At 36.5% G+C, this 15,536-nt stretch overlaps 1 protein-coding gene, 1 long non-coding RNA gene and 1 pseudogene across 2 annotated transcripts; 1 reads left to right on the plus strand and 2 right to left on the minus strand.

Annotated features, from left to right (window-relative positions):
• Positions 1–3,238: 3,238 nt before the first annotated feature.
• LOC149951466 (uncharacterized) lies at positions 3,239–4,878 on the minus strand. The gene is made up of 2 exons (XM_090170033.1): positions 4,768–4,878; positions 3,239–3,917 (listed from the first exon to the last, which is right to left on the minus strand). Exons 1-2 carry the CDS (start codon positions 4,780–4,782, stop codon positions 3,390–3,392), a joined length of 543 nt encoding a protein of 180 aa, XP_090026159.1. The 5' UTR covers positions 4,783–4,878; the 3' UTR covers positions 3,239–3,389.
• An 8,059-nt stretch (positions 4,879–12,937) lies between these two features.
• Positions 12,938–13,357, minus strand: LOC149951467 (uncharacterized). Its single transcript, XR_016479809.1, has 3 exons — positions 13,303–13,357; positions 13,122–13,236; positions 12,938–13,055 (listed from the first exon to the last, which is right to left on the minus strand). It is a non-coding gene; the product is annotated as an uncharacterized LOC149951467 (long non-coding RNA).
• A 367-nt stretch (positions 13,358–13,724) lies between these two features.
• LOC149951468 (neo-calmodulin pseudogene) lies at positions 13,725–14,421 on the plus strand (annotated as a pseudogene).
• Positions 14,422–15,536: the final 1,115 nt, after the last annotated feature.

Below are 15,536 nucleotides of genomic sequence, written 5' to 3' on the forward strand. Positions count from 1 at the left end.
CCGGCCCAATTCATATGGCGGTCACTGTGCTTTCCATAATACCAGATGTGGATAATGGAGGGAAATATGAAACGCTCCGTAGAGTCAATGGTAAAAATCGCGTACATGAAAGTTCCTCCAAATAGAACAGAATTCACTCAAGAGCTATAGTCTTTGTGATGGACTAGCAGCTGCTAGTGACGTCAGCCGCGATAGTAGTGGCGCCTCCTAACCTTCACCCGGGGTTTCAAACAAGCCGGCCCAGGCCGTAATATTAGTTCCACATCGGCGTATTCGGGTGGGTAGACCCATACACCCTTAGTAGACACAGGTAGGCAAACTAATACAAAAAACTGTTGGGGCCATGTGATTTCCTATCATTTGATATATAATTTACCATCCTATGTTAAAGAGTGGCCACCGCCCACCCTCAGGATACCCGGGTGGGCAAACCAATACAAAAGCTGTTGAGGCCATGTAATTTCCTATCGTTAGATAGACGTGAAATCAAAGGTGAAATAGGTAAGCAAAACACGACGAACGTAATTGTTTTAAATTATTGAAATTAGTGGACATATTATTTAAAGAAATTCTTAAACTGGGATTCAAATGTGCTTATTTTAGGAAATTAATATCAAACATTTGGGTAGTTTAGGCACCAAAAGTCATGTAAATTCGGAAATTCATATAAAAATACCCATTAATGTAATTTTGCCGAACAGAAATTAATAGAATATATCATTCTCGAATTTTATATTATCTCGGTGATTAAATTGGTATTTTCTTAGAGCAGATACTTAACATGGATTATTAACAACTGCATGAATCATATTATAGCTAAAATGTATTTATGTACTAAGAATATGGCAAGACGGAGATTCTGTCCCCATGGTCGCATACTTTGCAGCTTAAAGCCCTAGCCAAAGTGCTAGCCCATTGAATTTAACCTGCAATAATGCTGAAATTTGAAATAGCGAAACAATAAAGTCGCCAGAGAACCTTTGAAGAGCATTATAATTAGACAAGTTATACTCTACTTAGTGGACTTTACTCTAAATTGTATATTCCATATAAAATATATTGTTAAAAATTACTTTAAGTTATTATCAAATTTAAAAACGAGCCGATCAACGCGAGGGGTACTTTTATGTCCCACCTTTTGGGTCAAAATGTAGCTTAAGTATCTTGTTTTGATTTTGACGCTAGCGACATATGTTGAAAAAAGAGCTTGTTCATGTCGAGCCGACACTTGCTTTAACTTTCATTCAAAGATATATTTCTGAAAGAAATTATATTTTACTATCAACTATCACTTAAATTACTCTATTTATTAATTGCCACCGCTCTCTATAAACTATTAACATGTTTATAGGAGTTATTAACGCCTCAAAAGTTTAAAAAAACGTTGACAAGCACAGGAAATTTTCACTTGTGCTGTTTTACCATATTTTTCTCACATTTGTGATCTCTACCTCACGTTAATGCCGCGACGCAGTACTCCCAAATTGGTTACAATATATTTTGTCATAATTACTTAAAAAATTAAGGCACAGCCTTATAAGAAGGCCTGTGAGGCCTAAGATTTCCCTTTGGAAAGTGGAAGATTTGTTCAAAAATTTATTGTGTAACTCTAATTGCATATATGTTCTTTAATAGTGTTAAGTCTAATTTGCTCCTCTATACAGGGCCGCGCAGAGGTATCCTGGGGCCTAGGGTCAAACTTACTAGCCCTTTCGATTTGAGAACCGGAAAAGAGCCCGTCAACCTAGGTTTGCCTTTGGAGGCTAGAGACAAGCAAATTATACTAGATGGAGCTGCAGTTTCCCTTCCTGGGGTCTAAATTCTTTGTCCCAAGTTATCTTGGTTTGCACCCCCCTCCCCTTGAGCTTCTTCGATGGGCCCTACAGCTTCGGGCCCCCCTGCCCTCCTTTCCACGCCCCTGCCTCTATAACTTAAATCACCTTGTTTAAATCCAAATTATCACAATTAATCACTACACTACACTCTTCCATGTAAAAGCAAGGTCAATCAAGTCTCGCCAGAGTAAACAACCTAGGCAAAATCAGATATTATAGCAGATGATTGAGACCGCTTTACCGCGTATGAATACTACAAGCAGTAAATCGCTGTAACTCAACGACGAAATAGGGCAAATCTTTCATATCACGTGATTTTGGGCCATTTTCATACTTCCTCCCATTATCCAAATCTGATAATGCCTAATGACCTTTTTAGCCCAAAATGTTCATTGCTCGTTGACTTCAGAATTTCGTTGAATGTGCGATTCAAGGCCAAGCTAGATTCAGTGCCTTTTCTTATTCGTTTTTATACCGTATAAATTGAACCAAATCGACTTTATATTTTCGCATAAAAATGGGATGGGCCATTTTAGAAAATGGCGTCAGATTTAAACCGAAAAGACAACAGTCTGGGTGTAACTAACCAAGATTGAAAATTTCATAAAAATTTACTAAAACTAAGGCAATTTTAGCTTATGGAAATTAATTTAATCCGGCATTTTCCAAGATGGCGTTTGATTTTAACCGAAAACAAAGCCCTCACCTGCTTGGTGTTAACAACCAACTCAAAATATTTTAGACGAATCTGCTAACAATTACGGTAGTTATCGCGTCAGGATAGTTTAGAGGTTTTCCTCAGCCATTTCCCAAGATGGCGACGGGTAACAACCTAAAACAAAGCTCATTTGCGCTGTACAACTACACGTAACACACAGGAGCGGATACATATGACGCTTAAGCTTTGCATGTGACTTGATGATTTGTTATTACACCATTGGCTCAAGATGTCTTTTAGCGCCCCCTCTTGAGTTTTTCTTAATCCACCAGTGGTAACGCAAACACCAACAGCTAAATCGGCGTAAAATTACTGTAGCTATCGCATTGGAAGCTTTTATCCGCCATTTTATAAGTTAGCGTTGGATCATCATCTCAACCAAGTACAAACATTTCATACGGAAACTGTGACCAAGCAATTCAGAATTCATTCACTTCATTTAAATATTTTAGTAGGTTTAATATAAAATATTATTCACGAGTTTAAACTTCTAAATTATGAAGCTTCTAATTGGTATTCAAACCGTAATATTTCCCGAACCAATTAAATGGAACGTTATTAAATCCTTTAAGCTTTAGAAGTAAACCTTGAAAAGAAGGGCGTATTGAAGAAACTTTACCTTTTGAATATGAAATTGGCTGCTATTTCATTTTTGTTCACAAAATTTGTTATTAAAGAGTAAAAATTTTGTATCGTAAAAAACTTCATTTATTGGCAAATAATGCCCTTTTTGCAATCGTTCTATAACATTACAGTCACATTAACAAACAAGTTGAGCTGTACAATTCTCACTATTATCAAAAGCAAGCTTTAACGCTTGTGGAATTCAATGTTATTTAGTATTTCTTGTGTGGTTTTCCACCGACTCCAGCGCCACCCAAAGAACCACCTCGGTGTCCTCCGCCAACACCTCCGACTCCACCCAAAGAACTTCCACGTTGTCCTCCGCCGATTCCGCCGCCCAAAGAACCTCCTCGGTGACCGCTTCCGACTCCGCCGCCCAAAGCACCACCTCGGTGACCACTTCCAACTCCGCCGCTCAAAGAACCTCCTCGGTGGCCGCTTCCGACACCTCCAACTCCGCCCAAAGAACCACCTCGTTGTCCTCCTCCTACGCCACCCAAAGAACCTCCTCGGTGACCGCCTCCAACTCCTCCACCCAAAGAACTTCCTCGGTGACCACCTCCAACTCCTCCGCCCGATGATCCACCACGGTGACCACCACCAACTCCGCCTCCTACGAGTCCTCCTCCACCTCCAAGGGTGCCTCGGCTGCCACCCACGGATCCACGGTGCTTACCACGAGCTTCGATGTCATCAGCGAAGGCCAAAGCTACGCAAAGTGCAACGGCTACAGCGGCGATCTATTCAACAAGAAAAATTCATATTCTTAAGAAACTTTACTTTATTTCTTGAGTGTTTTCATATTCAATTATTCAATTCAGTACTTCTATAAATTGAAATTTTGTTGCTAGTAACGGTTGTAACCAAACATTTACAATGGCTTGAAAATAAAGAAGTTCTAGACACAGAGAAAGGTTCGAACATACGAAAATTAACCTTTTCTAATATAGCTTTGGAATATTGAATTCAGCATTTTTCATTATCATTGACCATTTTTAAAACACTACATTACTTGTAATACTGATGGTAGCAAATAATGATTTCAAGCGCTTTTAAATATATTTGACTGAATTAGAACTATGGATTTAAACAATTTAGATAAAATTTATTTAAACCAGAAATAAAAAATTATTTTAAACTAGCTAGATTAATATTAAGAAAATTAATTTAAACTAGCTAAGAGTAATATTAAGAAAATAATTTTAAACTAGCTTGAGTATTATTAAGAAAATTAATTTAAACTAGCTAGAGTAATATTAAGAAAATTAATATAAACAAGTTTTGAAAGTCGCTTGATGACTTAGGCCTAAGGTGGTGCCTTGGGTATTAGACTAGCTGATTATGCTGATTATTATTATTATATTAATATTAAGAAAATTATTTTAAACTCGGTAACTTCATATAAATAAAATTATATTTTCAAATAAGCTATCTTCATATTAAATTCAATATCAAGTAAATTATATTTTCAAATAAGCTTTTTTTAACATTATTACCCAATATATATAAACATTAATAAAACCGCAATATTATAAAAATAATCTTTTACATCACCGAAAATCTTTGTAAAAAGCCAAAACTTTAACTTACCATAATCTTAACCATCTTGAAAGTAAGTTGTCGAGCTGTTTCTGCAACACGTCTGTAGGATGAGAGTAGATAATCAGTTTGTGATGTTGTGGGTTCGGACAAAGCCCCTATTTATACCAGAAACAATCTTCCATCCAATCAACCAGCGTAATAATTAATTCACTGCTTTTTCCATTGGTTCATGGAGCAGCTCAGTTCTCATTACCATTTACAAAATAAATTCAGAAGAAACGTAAAAAATGAGAAAATAACAGAGATCGATTCCGCGTAAATTTTACCCTTGAAATAATAACAACTTTGAGAGCTTAAACACCACCCACTTTTAAAGCCCAATTCACTGTCTCTTTCGAGAATAAATATTGCGTATCGTTACACTAAGCGATTTCGTGGTATAAAAATACGTAATTGCCAACCGGTTTATCTCGGAGACAGTTAAACTTCAAATAAAACTAACTCGCCATCTCTACCCAAGGCTAGAAGATCTTCTTACTTCTACGCTAATAATTTCAGGTAATAAGAATTTTAGATACGCCGTTTAAATTTATACTACCCGAGAATTAATAATATAGAGATGTCATGGTTAAATAGCGTTTAAAAGCACTTCCAGGTGATATTATATTTATTGTGGTTAATGGCTGAAACTAGAAAATTTATCTCCTTGACAATTCGTCTCGTTAAGATTTCGTATTTCAAATTTTAATTCGTTTTTCAATGAATAGACTATTTTCCGAGTAGCGTACCGAATTTATTAAAAAACAGCATCTATCTCCCCGAAAATTTCCCGGTAATTTTGTTTCTCGACCCTCGACTCTATTAATTCATGTCTTATTTTTTGGTAGTCATTATATTTATTTATACGTTTTCTAAAATAACTCAACCGTTTTAGAATGGTTTAAGCATACATGATTTTCCAAACTTGTATTAAGGAGACACTAATGTTTTGTTTAATCGAGATAATTGTATTGTTGTATCACGACTTAGGCATTAACGCCTCTTATTTTGGCAAATTTTAACCTTGGATACATTGTCATTGCGGAGAAAAAGAAATTTAAGTTGTATTTTTAAAATTTACCCGATAAAAGGAACGTGACTTTCTTAATTTAGTTACAATTTTTTTGTTAATGATAAATTTACGTATTTGAGGGACGTCTAGTGAGGTTCAACATTCGAAGTTCGTCAAGAAAATATACGTCAAAACTTTAATACTTTTTCAAAAACATGACTTTGGTGGTTATGCTTAGAGATTGAATTGAAGTAGCCTAAAGTTACCAACGACTTCCTAGACGGCCGTATTTTGCGTTCTGAACCTCTATTATTTAATTGACACTCTTCTTACAAAGAAGGTCATGTCCCTGTCACACTCGCAACGAAATAAACACGGCCCTCGCTAATTTAAATAACCGATAATTTTTATTAACTTAAAAACTGGTAAACTTGAGTTTGTTATATTTAAAATTTTTGTTTTCTTTATTGAACACGTAATTTTACAATTTTAATTTTAATTTTACAAATGTCAGAATTCTTCATTCGTTGCCAATAAATAAACATCATTTGTTTAATAATTTTTTTCACAATTAACATTAATTGATTAATATATTTATTATTATTTATTATTAATTAATAATTATTATTTATTAATTTTTAATTTATTACTATTTATTATTAATTAATTTTAATTTATTACTATTTATTATTAATTAATTTTTAATTTATTACTATTCATTATTAATTAATAATTATTATTAATTAATTTTTAATTTATTACTATTTATTATTAATTAATTTTTAATTTATTTATTTATTATTTATTTATTTATTTTTTATTTATTACTGTTTATTATTTATTAATTTTTAATTTATTACTATTTATTATTAATTAATTTATTATTTATTTCTATTAATTATTTATTAATTAATTATTAATTATTTATTAATTTATTACTATTTATTATTAATTAATTTATAATTTATTTCAATTAATTATGAATTAATTTTTAATTTATTACTATTTATTATTAATAAATAATTTTTAATAATTAATTTTTAATTTATTACTATTTATTATTAATAAATAATTATTATTAATAATTTTTTATTTATGAATATTTATTATTTATTATTTATTAATTAATATTAATAATATTAATATTAATAATATTAATATTAATAATATTAATATTAATAATAATGGGGAGGATGAGCCGGGAATTTACTAACTAAAATCGAAAACGTGCAAAATAAATTCATTGAATTCGCCCACACTCATTTCCTAAAACAAAACCTGCCTTACTCTATAATAGAATAGAGTAGACATGAGCATTATTCGAAATTTTCTAGATTTATTAATAAATTATAAAGTAACTGAACCTTTTTACCTCTCCGAGGGGACAAAGTCGCGACAGTTTTAACTTAGTTTGATTGGATATTTCAAGCTGTCGTTTAGTCAAGTGGCTCTATGTGCTTTGTAAGTTGATGGTAAGGTTTTTGCTTCTTGTTAATACATTTGGTGTGGATATTTGGATATCTACGATTCCTAATGCAGCCATTGATTTCCTGGGTGTGCGAGTCATTATATGCAGTGCCGGATTAAGACCCGAGTTAAGACCTTTGGGGGCCTCTAGGCACTAAGCTATCGGGGCCCCTTTAATACAAGTAGAGGATTCAAGGATGGAATACGAGGGTAGCTAACGAAACCAACTTTATCTAGAGTGGACACAATGACCATTTTGAAAATAGGAAGTGGTTTTTTTATAGGCGCCCGCAGAGGTTGGCAAACGGGGAAATTGCTCCACCCCCCCCCCCCCCCCCCGAATCGAACTTTTTGGGGAGTGCAGTGACGATGAAGAGTGATCCAGTTACTTGAAATGTGTGTAAATGTTGTATATACCATCGAGCGAGTTCACTATATGACTCGAAAAAATGAGGCGTAAATACCGCTTTATTTCAATTTGCAAACAATATATTAGACTAATCATGGAAAAAACTTTTTTATTTTTTTCGGAAAAATACGGAAAATTTTCTGCGGAAAATTTTCCGACTTACAACACTATAAAAAAGCCATACGTTTCGGGGGGGGGTGGACTTGCCCCTTGGTCCACCCACCTGGCTATGCCACTGCATGCTCCTCTCTATTTGAACCCAAAAACCAACCCTTTTCTATTTGACTAGGCTAAAACCGAACTTTTCGCCCTACCCCTCTATAAGACGAAGCACTTAATTACATACGTTCTTGATTTCCATGCGTGACAATTCACATCGTAACTAAAACAAACAAACAAAAAAAATTACATAGCACCCACTTAAAGGAAGAAGCAACTGGACCATGATTATCCAAATTATAGTTCCACTATTCAAATTTGTTTAATGCTGGGAAAATGTTGTCAATTCAAATCCTAACGATGTTTATATGAAAGACTATGTTGGGGCCAAACAAAATGAACAGGGGTGGGGCAACCCCCTCTCTGCTGAGCGGCCTGACACGGAGTCACAGAGTGGACAAGAGATTGGTTATGCAAGGTTACAAGGTAGTCGTTTTGGTACGGTTATACCTCTATAGATCACCGTAAAATGAATTAGAGGCTACGCGGTACCCTATTTCGACTTACTCGAATTCATTTTTCAGTGTTTTTCGAAAGAGTATTTCATATCTCGTTTACACTATAAATATTAACATAAGTGGATCATTCTCTCTAAGTAGACAAAACGCTATGCTACCTATGACTAGAGTCTTTGTCGGGGTCGGTCTGGCAGCCCTCTATAACCGCCCTATACTGTGTATCACCTCAACTTCACTCTGAATTTATACTGCCGAATGTAACGTTACTTACATCTCATATGGTACTCTTCACGTCTGAAACGTGTCTCGAGGGCCCGAGAGAGAGAAATTTTGGGGGTTGGCCCATCGAATTTCTCCCCCCAAAAAACCTGTACCATATTTGTTCAAGGTCAGTTTTAGATCCAAGGGTTGAGTTTTGTTCAATAAACGCCCCTTTAGTTGCCGTCTTGACCACTCGGTGGCGCCTCCGCCGAAATGTTTTCAAATTTTTTCTCTTTGGAGTTTGCTCTCTATACAAGTTCTGACGTCACGAAATCCAGTACACAGTGAAAGGCAGAAAGGGGGTACGTGCTACCACGCGCGAAATGTCCTTGTGAAACCTTCCTTAGTCTATGGTTATGACGTCCAGGTCCGCGGAATATGGAATTCACATTGCCGTCTCCTTCGAAGTCAGCAACAGCTCAGATAATACTGTGGTGATTTGGTTGACTGTCAGGATATAACATTTGAAACAACCGACTTGTTAAACGTGTGTCATAACACTAGTATGGAAGACACAGTCATCGCCTACTTTGTCGCTTACCCTCGAGCAAGTATAAGAATGGCATGCTCCGATTTGGACTTACCAAAATATTATGTCTGGAGTGTCCTTAACCACCATGAATTTCACCCATTTCGTGCCTCGTTCCACCAAGCACTTCACGATGGTGATCACCACCTTAGGTTGGATTTCGGTAACTGGTTCAGTACCATGGCGGATGGCAACGAATATTTCCTCCGTTTGATCCTGGCGTTCGACGAGTGTTTTCCTTTGGAAGGGACTGCCCATTTAACCACCAGAATAACCATATGTGGAGCGATGTAAATCCGCACTGGGGATTTCCACATCACAATCAAGTACAATTCCGCTTGAACGTCTGGGCAGGTCTACTAGGAGATCGCGTCATTGGGCCATTTTTTCTTCCAAATCGGCTTAATGGGGTGAGCTACTTGGCGTTTCTACGAAATGAAGTAGCAGAAGCATTGGAAGATGTCCCTTTAGTCAACCTGCCACGCCTTTGGTTCTTGCATGACGGTGCACCTCTTCACCAGGAACAACTTGTGGTGCAATACCTCAACACAGAGTTGCCTGAGCGTTGGATTTGGAAGAATGGTCCAGTGCGACGGCCTCCTAGGTCCCCAGTTTTGACCCAGCTGGACTTATGCCTGTGAGGATTCGTCAAGGAGGAAGTATACAAGACGCCAGTCACTAGCGAAGACGACTTGCGTCAGAGAATCATTGCAGCGTTCCAACTCGTTACTCCAGATATGGTCCGTGGTTCGTTCCAGAATATGCTTCATCGCGTACGGATTTGTATAGCAGTGGACGGAAGCATTATTGAACCGTATTTGTAACAAACTTTCTGTAATTCCTTATTATAATAGTTGCACTTGTTCTACAACTTTATTTGTAAAAGTAAAACAATGATTTGGCTCAAAACATGGTTCATTTTTCACAGACAATCATTACAATAACATGAGGTGTATACCAGTAATCGAAAACTCAATTCAATGATACTAAAGGTAACTAAGCTATATATGATCATTGTGCCAAGCAACCTGGGAGACATTGTAAAAAGGGGTGTCGGTAGTTAAGGCTTTGCTTCTATACAAAGAGGCAATTTTGCGGTATGTATTATGAGGATCTTACATATTTTGTCGTGCACCAATTTATTCCACCCAAGTTTATTTCGTAGAAAGCATCGAACGAATGACACTAGCTGTTTAGGTATAGTATAGCTTTTCTTTAAGGAGCATTTCGTATACTTCTGCTTATACTTATATAACAATTACCCGTAACATTAATATAAAGCAAGTATTGATTGCCTTTATTATATTAAAACCACAAAATGAATTGGCGAAATTTACAAATGACCTTTTAAAACGGCGAATCAATTAACTTTTTAACAATAATTCGTATTAACGACCTTTCTTGGCTTCTTCTTGCTGGACTAGCTGGAGAATATTGTCCTCGGGATCGGCATTCGGCAGGTTCTCGATGACAGTATCGTTGGCAACTTGGACTTGATCGGACCTGGCTGCCGATCTACCATCGAATCCACTGAAGAAATTCGTGGGGTCTCGTGGATCTGGCCCTCCCCAACCAGCACCTCCAAGGTTGAGCTCGAACCCCGTGAAGGTCGTGTAGCTGCGGTCTTGCTGTCTGGATTCGTACAACGCACCTTCCTCGAGGTAAGGATAGAACAGGTCACCCGGGTTCAACTGGACGACGCAAGACATGGTAGCGGTGTTGAAGCCTTGGCTGTCCGCGAAACCGGTGACCACTTGCTGCCGGTTCTTCCTCAACGAAATGCGAAACCCGACGTTCTCCGCGGACAAGGCGCTGAATGAGAAGAAGTAGAGACCAGACCTTGACGCCCGGAAGGCTCCGACGTTTCGAATGAGATCGGAATCCGAAGACGTGACCAGCGTCGTGAAGCCGATGTTGGGCTTATTGACGACACCATTAATTGCGGTGAAGGCTGAAAATTGCGCTTTTGAAGGACATACTACGTACAACAACGTGACAAGTACCACAGTTAAACCACAACACATCATGATTAACCTAACACTGCAAGAAATGAAAGATATAATTAAAATCTCACAGTCGTAAAGCGAACTATTACTTACATTTAGAAACACTCGTAACTTCTGGATTTCAAAGGGCGTACTTGACTGTAGCAGAAAGGCAAATGTAAGGTTTCCGCTTTCCAAGAGCATTATATATCCTCTGTAGAAATTGATGACCCACTTTGGACTTTGTTTAATAGGCAAAGGTAGAGAAATGTGCACTATGTTTCACCTTAAGTTCTCAAAATCGCCTTCAATTATGTATTTTTCGCGATAAAAAAATTTAATAAAGGAAATGATATCATGTTGTTTTTTAGAGTTGTCATAATTGAATAATGATTTGTCTAGAATAGACAAACCCCACTTCTAAAACAAAAAAAATCGGAAAAAATTACACATACAAATATTCTAAAGAAGGAAATGGCCGTATTCTGCATGACCCCGCAAGTAAGAAGGGAAACGCCTACTTACTTCGGCGCTACCATTCGACGAGAGCTCACTGATTTCCCTCTTCTCCCCCTCTTGCTTGGCCAATTGAAGGGCTGCAGCGACGTCACTAGTGTGACGTGCCTCTTGACGGCCAATGTTCCGGAAATAACGTTAAAACGCCCCCCTACACCAAAATTAAGCGTACAGTGTCATCTAGTGTTATTTTAGGGAAGATAATTTGCAATGCCATCTATTTTTCATTTTTTATTCAAAACTTTTGTAATGCCATCTTCTTACAAACAAAAAAGTAATAGCCCTAAAACAATGCCATCTACTTTAAATTTCATTAACTTTAGAACAACATCTTTTATGATAATAACAATAATTAAAAATAACCTTCCATAGTAATCTGAATCTTGTTTGAAATTAAAACAGAATAAAAATAATTATTTTTTACAATATTTTTATTACATATTCAGCTTTAGTGTACAATTTATTGAATAAAATTTACATAAAAGTACAGCCAACTCAGTTGCGCGGGAAAAACAGAAGAGCTTCGTGAAGTTTCCAACAAGTGACGAATATTCTTTAGTTTGTTTACTTTATGGAATTAAATTCTAACAAGAAATATGAACCTGTAGGCTATATAAAATTATGCACCTATAAGCCATATCGAAATAGGAACCTGTAGGAGTAGCGAATTAGTGATTGTATTATCAGTAGCTACTAAGCGGCTGGAGCTCTGTTCCAACAGCCAAATGTAGGCGGTGGTGATAATTACACCTTTTATGTTGCTATAATTGGCTGTATTCAAATAGGGATGGCTCTTAAATCCACCTATGAAAATAACTGCTCAACCATTCGCCATCCCTACAGGTTTTTTTCTCCCAATCGCAAAAATAAATGAAGGTTTTTAGTATATTGTTTGGAAAATGTGTAGAAATTTGTGAAATAAATATTTGACTCAATTCGATTTTGTGAAATATTTTGTTAAGCACTAAGCAATTGTTTAAAAATGAGTGATGAAAACCCTTCATATACTGTGGAGGAAGTGAAAGCCTCTATTCCTCATCTTAATGAACCCAAATGTGAAGAGCTTCAGCGGCATAAAAGCAGTGCTCATAACTATAAGCAGAATAATCGATGGGACACAGTTGCACTCGTGGTTAATCTGCTTTGCTAGCTCCCAAAATTTCCTCATCTGATATGAAAATAATGGAACAACCTAAAAACTGATGCAAGAAATAATAATACTGGTAACGGATAATATCCAGACATACTTAAAAATGAACCACTTAAAATAAAACACTTGTACATATTATTGAATAAGTGTCGTATGGAGGAGTACCTTGTAGTATTTACATCTGAATAGGGGCTTTCTGTGAAAAATCTGGAATATATAAAGAGTGGTAATATGCGAGGAGATAATTGTTACATTCAGCATTTTTAATTAAGTTCATTCGGTAGTATGCATCTGCAAATAAAAATATTTGTATTTCCAAATTTATAATGTAATCGTAATTTACAAAGAGTATTGTACCATTGGCTCTTCAATTTTATCATTTTGTACCTGAAAGCCGCTTGTGTTGATGAGCGTTACTGAACGTAGCCCAGTTTCGTGGTTACTAGACAAAACACGTTGAAAAGAGCCTTATCTGTAAAAAATAACGCCAATTAATTATAACCTTATGTTCAACGATTGTAAAGTACATATTAAATACCTGCTTCTTCAATGATGCGCTTAGCTAAACATTCTCAATTCCATGCTACCTTCGTTAAAAAATTTTACTTCTTCCGCTAAGCCTATCGTTTCACGACAGCAGCAATAACTCCCATTGCAGTTTCAGCAAAATTCACTTGACAAATGATATTAAAAATGTCGGAAAATTTTAACCGGAAGTTGGGAATTAAAAACAAGTAATACGTCACACTAAAGCAACCCTTCAATTGGCCAAGCAAGAGGGGAAAGAAGAGGGAAATCGGTGAGCTCTCGTCGAATGGTAGGGCCGAAGCAAGTAGGCGGTTCCCTTCTTACTTGCGGGGTCATGCAGAATACGGCCGGTTTTTTAGAGGTGTCATAATCGAATAATTTAAGTATGAGACTTTAATCACAGACCATAAAAAAACCACAATATTTAGAGAAATGGTCAAGAATAAAAAAGAGCCCTTCAAACTCTGTATATATATGTATGGCGTGTATTTAAATTGTCATTCCATGCGTCATTGGTAATATCGGTTCATGTTAAGCCTCTGTCCGACACCTAACTGAAGATTATATCAACTCCATTAAAGAAGCTTTCTCGTTCTTCGACAAGGACCGCGATGGCGCCATCCCGACCAAGGACATCGGCACTGTCATGAGGTCCCTCGGCGGAAACCCGACTGACGCGGAGGTTGAAGCCCTAATCAAGCGAGTAGTTGGCGACCGCGGAGTTTCTGTTGGCCTGTCCGATTTCGTCGTCATGATGGCCGAACATAAAAGCGAGGCCCGCCACACCGAGGAAGAAATCCGCGAAGCTTTCAGAGTTTTCGACAAGGAGGGCAAGGGGTACATCAGCTCGGTTGAGCTCCGGCATTTGATGACCAATCTGGGCGAAAAACTGTCCGACGAAGAAGTTGAGGAGATGATCAGGGCGGCAGATTCTAATGGCGAAGGTCGTGTTGACTACGAAAATTTCGTCTCGATAATTCTGTCCTAACTATAAATCATCTAATTTATCGTCGTCTTTGTCATTTCTGTTGTTGGCTATTAGCTCTTTAAATCTCATTTTTATGTAATTTCGAAATATATTGTACATGTATTGTTTTAGTACTAAATAAATTGTTTAATTTTAAGATGATGATGAACTTTGGTAACCTTTGATAATGTTTACTCGACAGTGGTGCAACCAGTGGGTTTGGTTCAGCACTTTTTTGAGTAAGATTTGATTGAGGATATCTGACGAGAACCCTAAACACAGTTGGGCAAAACTGATCTCTTAAAATCACTAGCGATTTGGCTCATGTCTGACCGTAAGGAATCGGCCAGGTGACGGTAGGAACAATATAGAGGAATAAATATGTGATTGAACTCGACATTTTTAACACGATAACACTAGCTTTCAAACGCCGCGGGGTAGGGACCGTTTCTATAACTTTATCGTCTATATTTCATTACGTAGGAAAAGTTAAAAATTCAGAAAACTATTTGCAGTGTCGAAATTATCTCGAGGTTCGTTTGACGTGGATAAGGTTTCTTATTCCACAGCTAATTTTTGCTTGAGACCAAGTCACCAAGGCCTAGAGTAAAATTTAAAACTCTTTGATTAAGAAAACTGACACTTCATTTTAGGAAATAATGTTAAATTATTGAGTCCGAACTTAAAATTAACTATTTTAAACATTCGCTTTGTTTTTGAAGATGGTTTTTGGAAATTTGTGACAAAAACTTGATTTTATTTCTACGAAATGAGTAGCCATGAACTATGGACGATGAAAATGCAAAATACCTTCGGCGGTTCGTAGCAGTTTACAGTATTGTTAATCCACTTGTCGATTTTTAATGGCAAAATTAGACTTAACATGCTCACAAACCATATCTCCCCAATTTAGAACTGTTATACAGTCATTTATTTAGTATTTAGTTTTATTTGATTTAAGCCTACCCTAAACAAATAGATTCGCCGTTACACCACCTAGACTCTAGGAGGTAGGGACTATGATCTAGCGTCTGCTACAGACCAAATAAAAAGTCATAAGAACGTTTTTTCTGAAATTAAATTATCAAAATATAAGCAAACTATGAAAAAATTATATTAAAATGCGAGTATCATTATTTATAAAGTAAAATTTACGAATAACGATGAAATACTAATAGCGTCTGCAAAGGGGGCGTAGCGATAGTTTTCGGTCGCGAATAGATTTTAGTTCAATCTTTTTTGGTGCATGAAATAGATCGATAAATTTGCGATGAGTA

Source organism: Leiobunum rupestre, chromosome 3, assembly GCF_980474605.1.
Source record: "Leiobunum rupestre chromosome 3, qqLeiRupe1.1.hap1, whole genome shotgun sequence".
Lineage (NCBI taxonomy): Eukaryota > Metazoa > Arthropoda > Arachnida > Opiliones > Sclerosomatidae > Leiobunum > Leiobunum rupestre.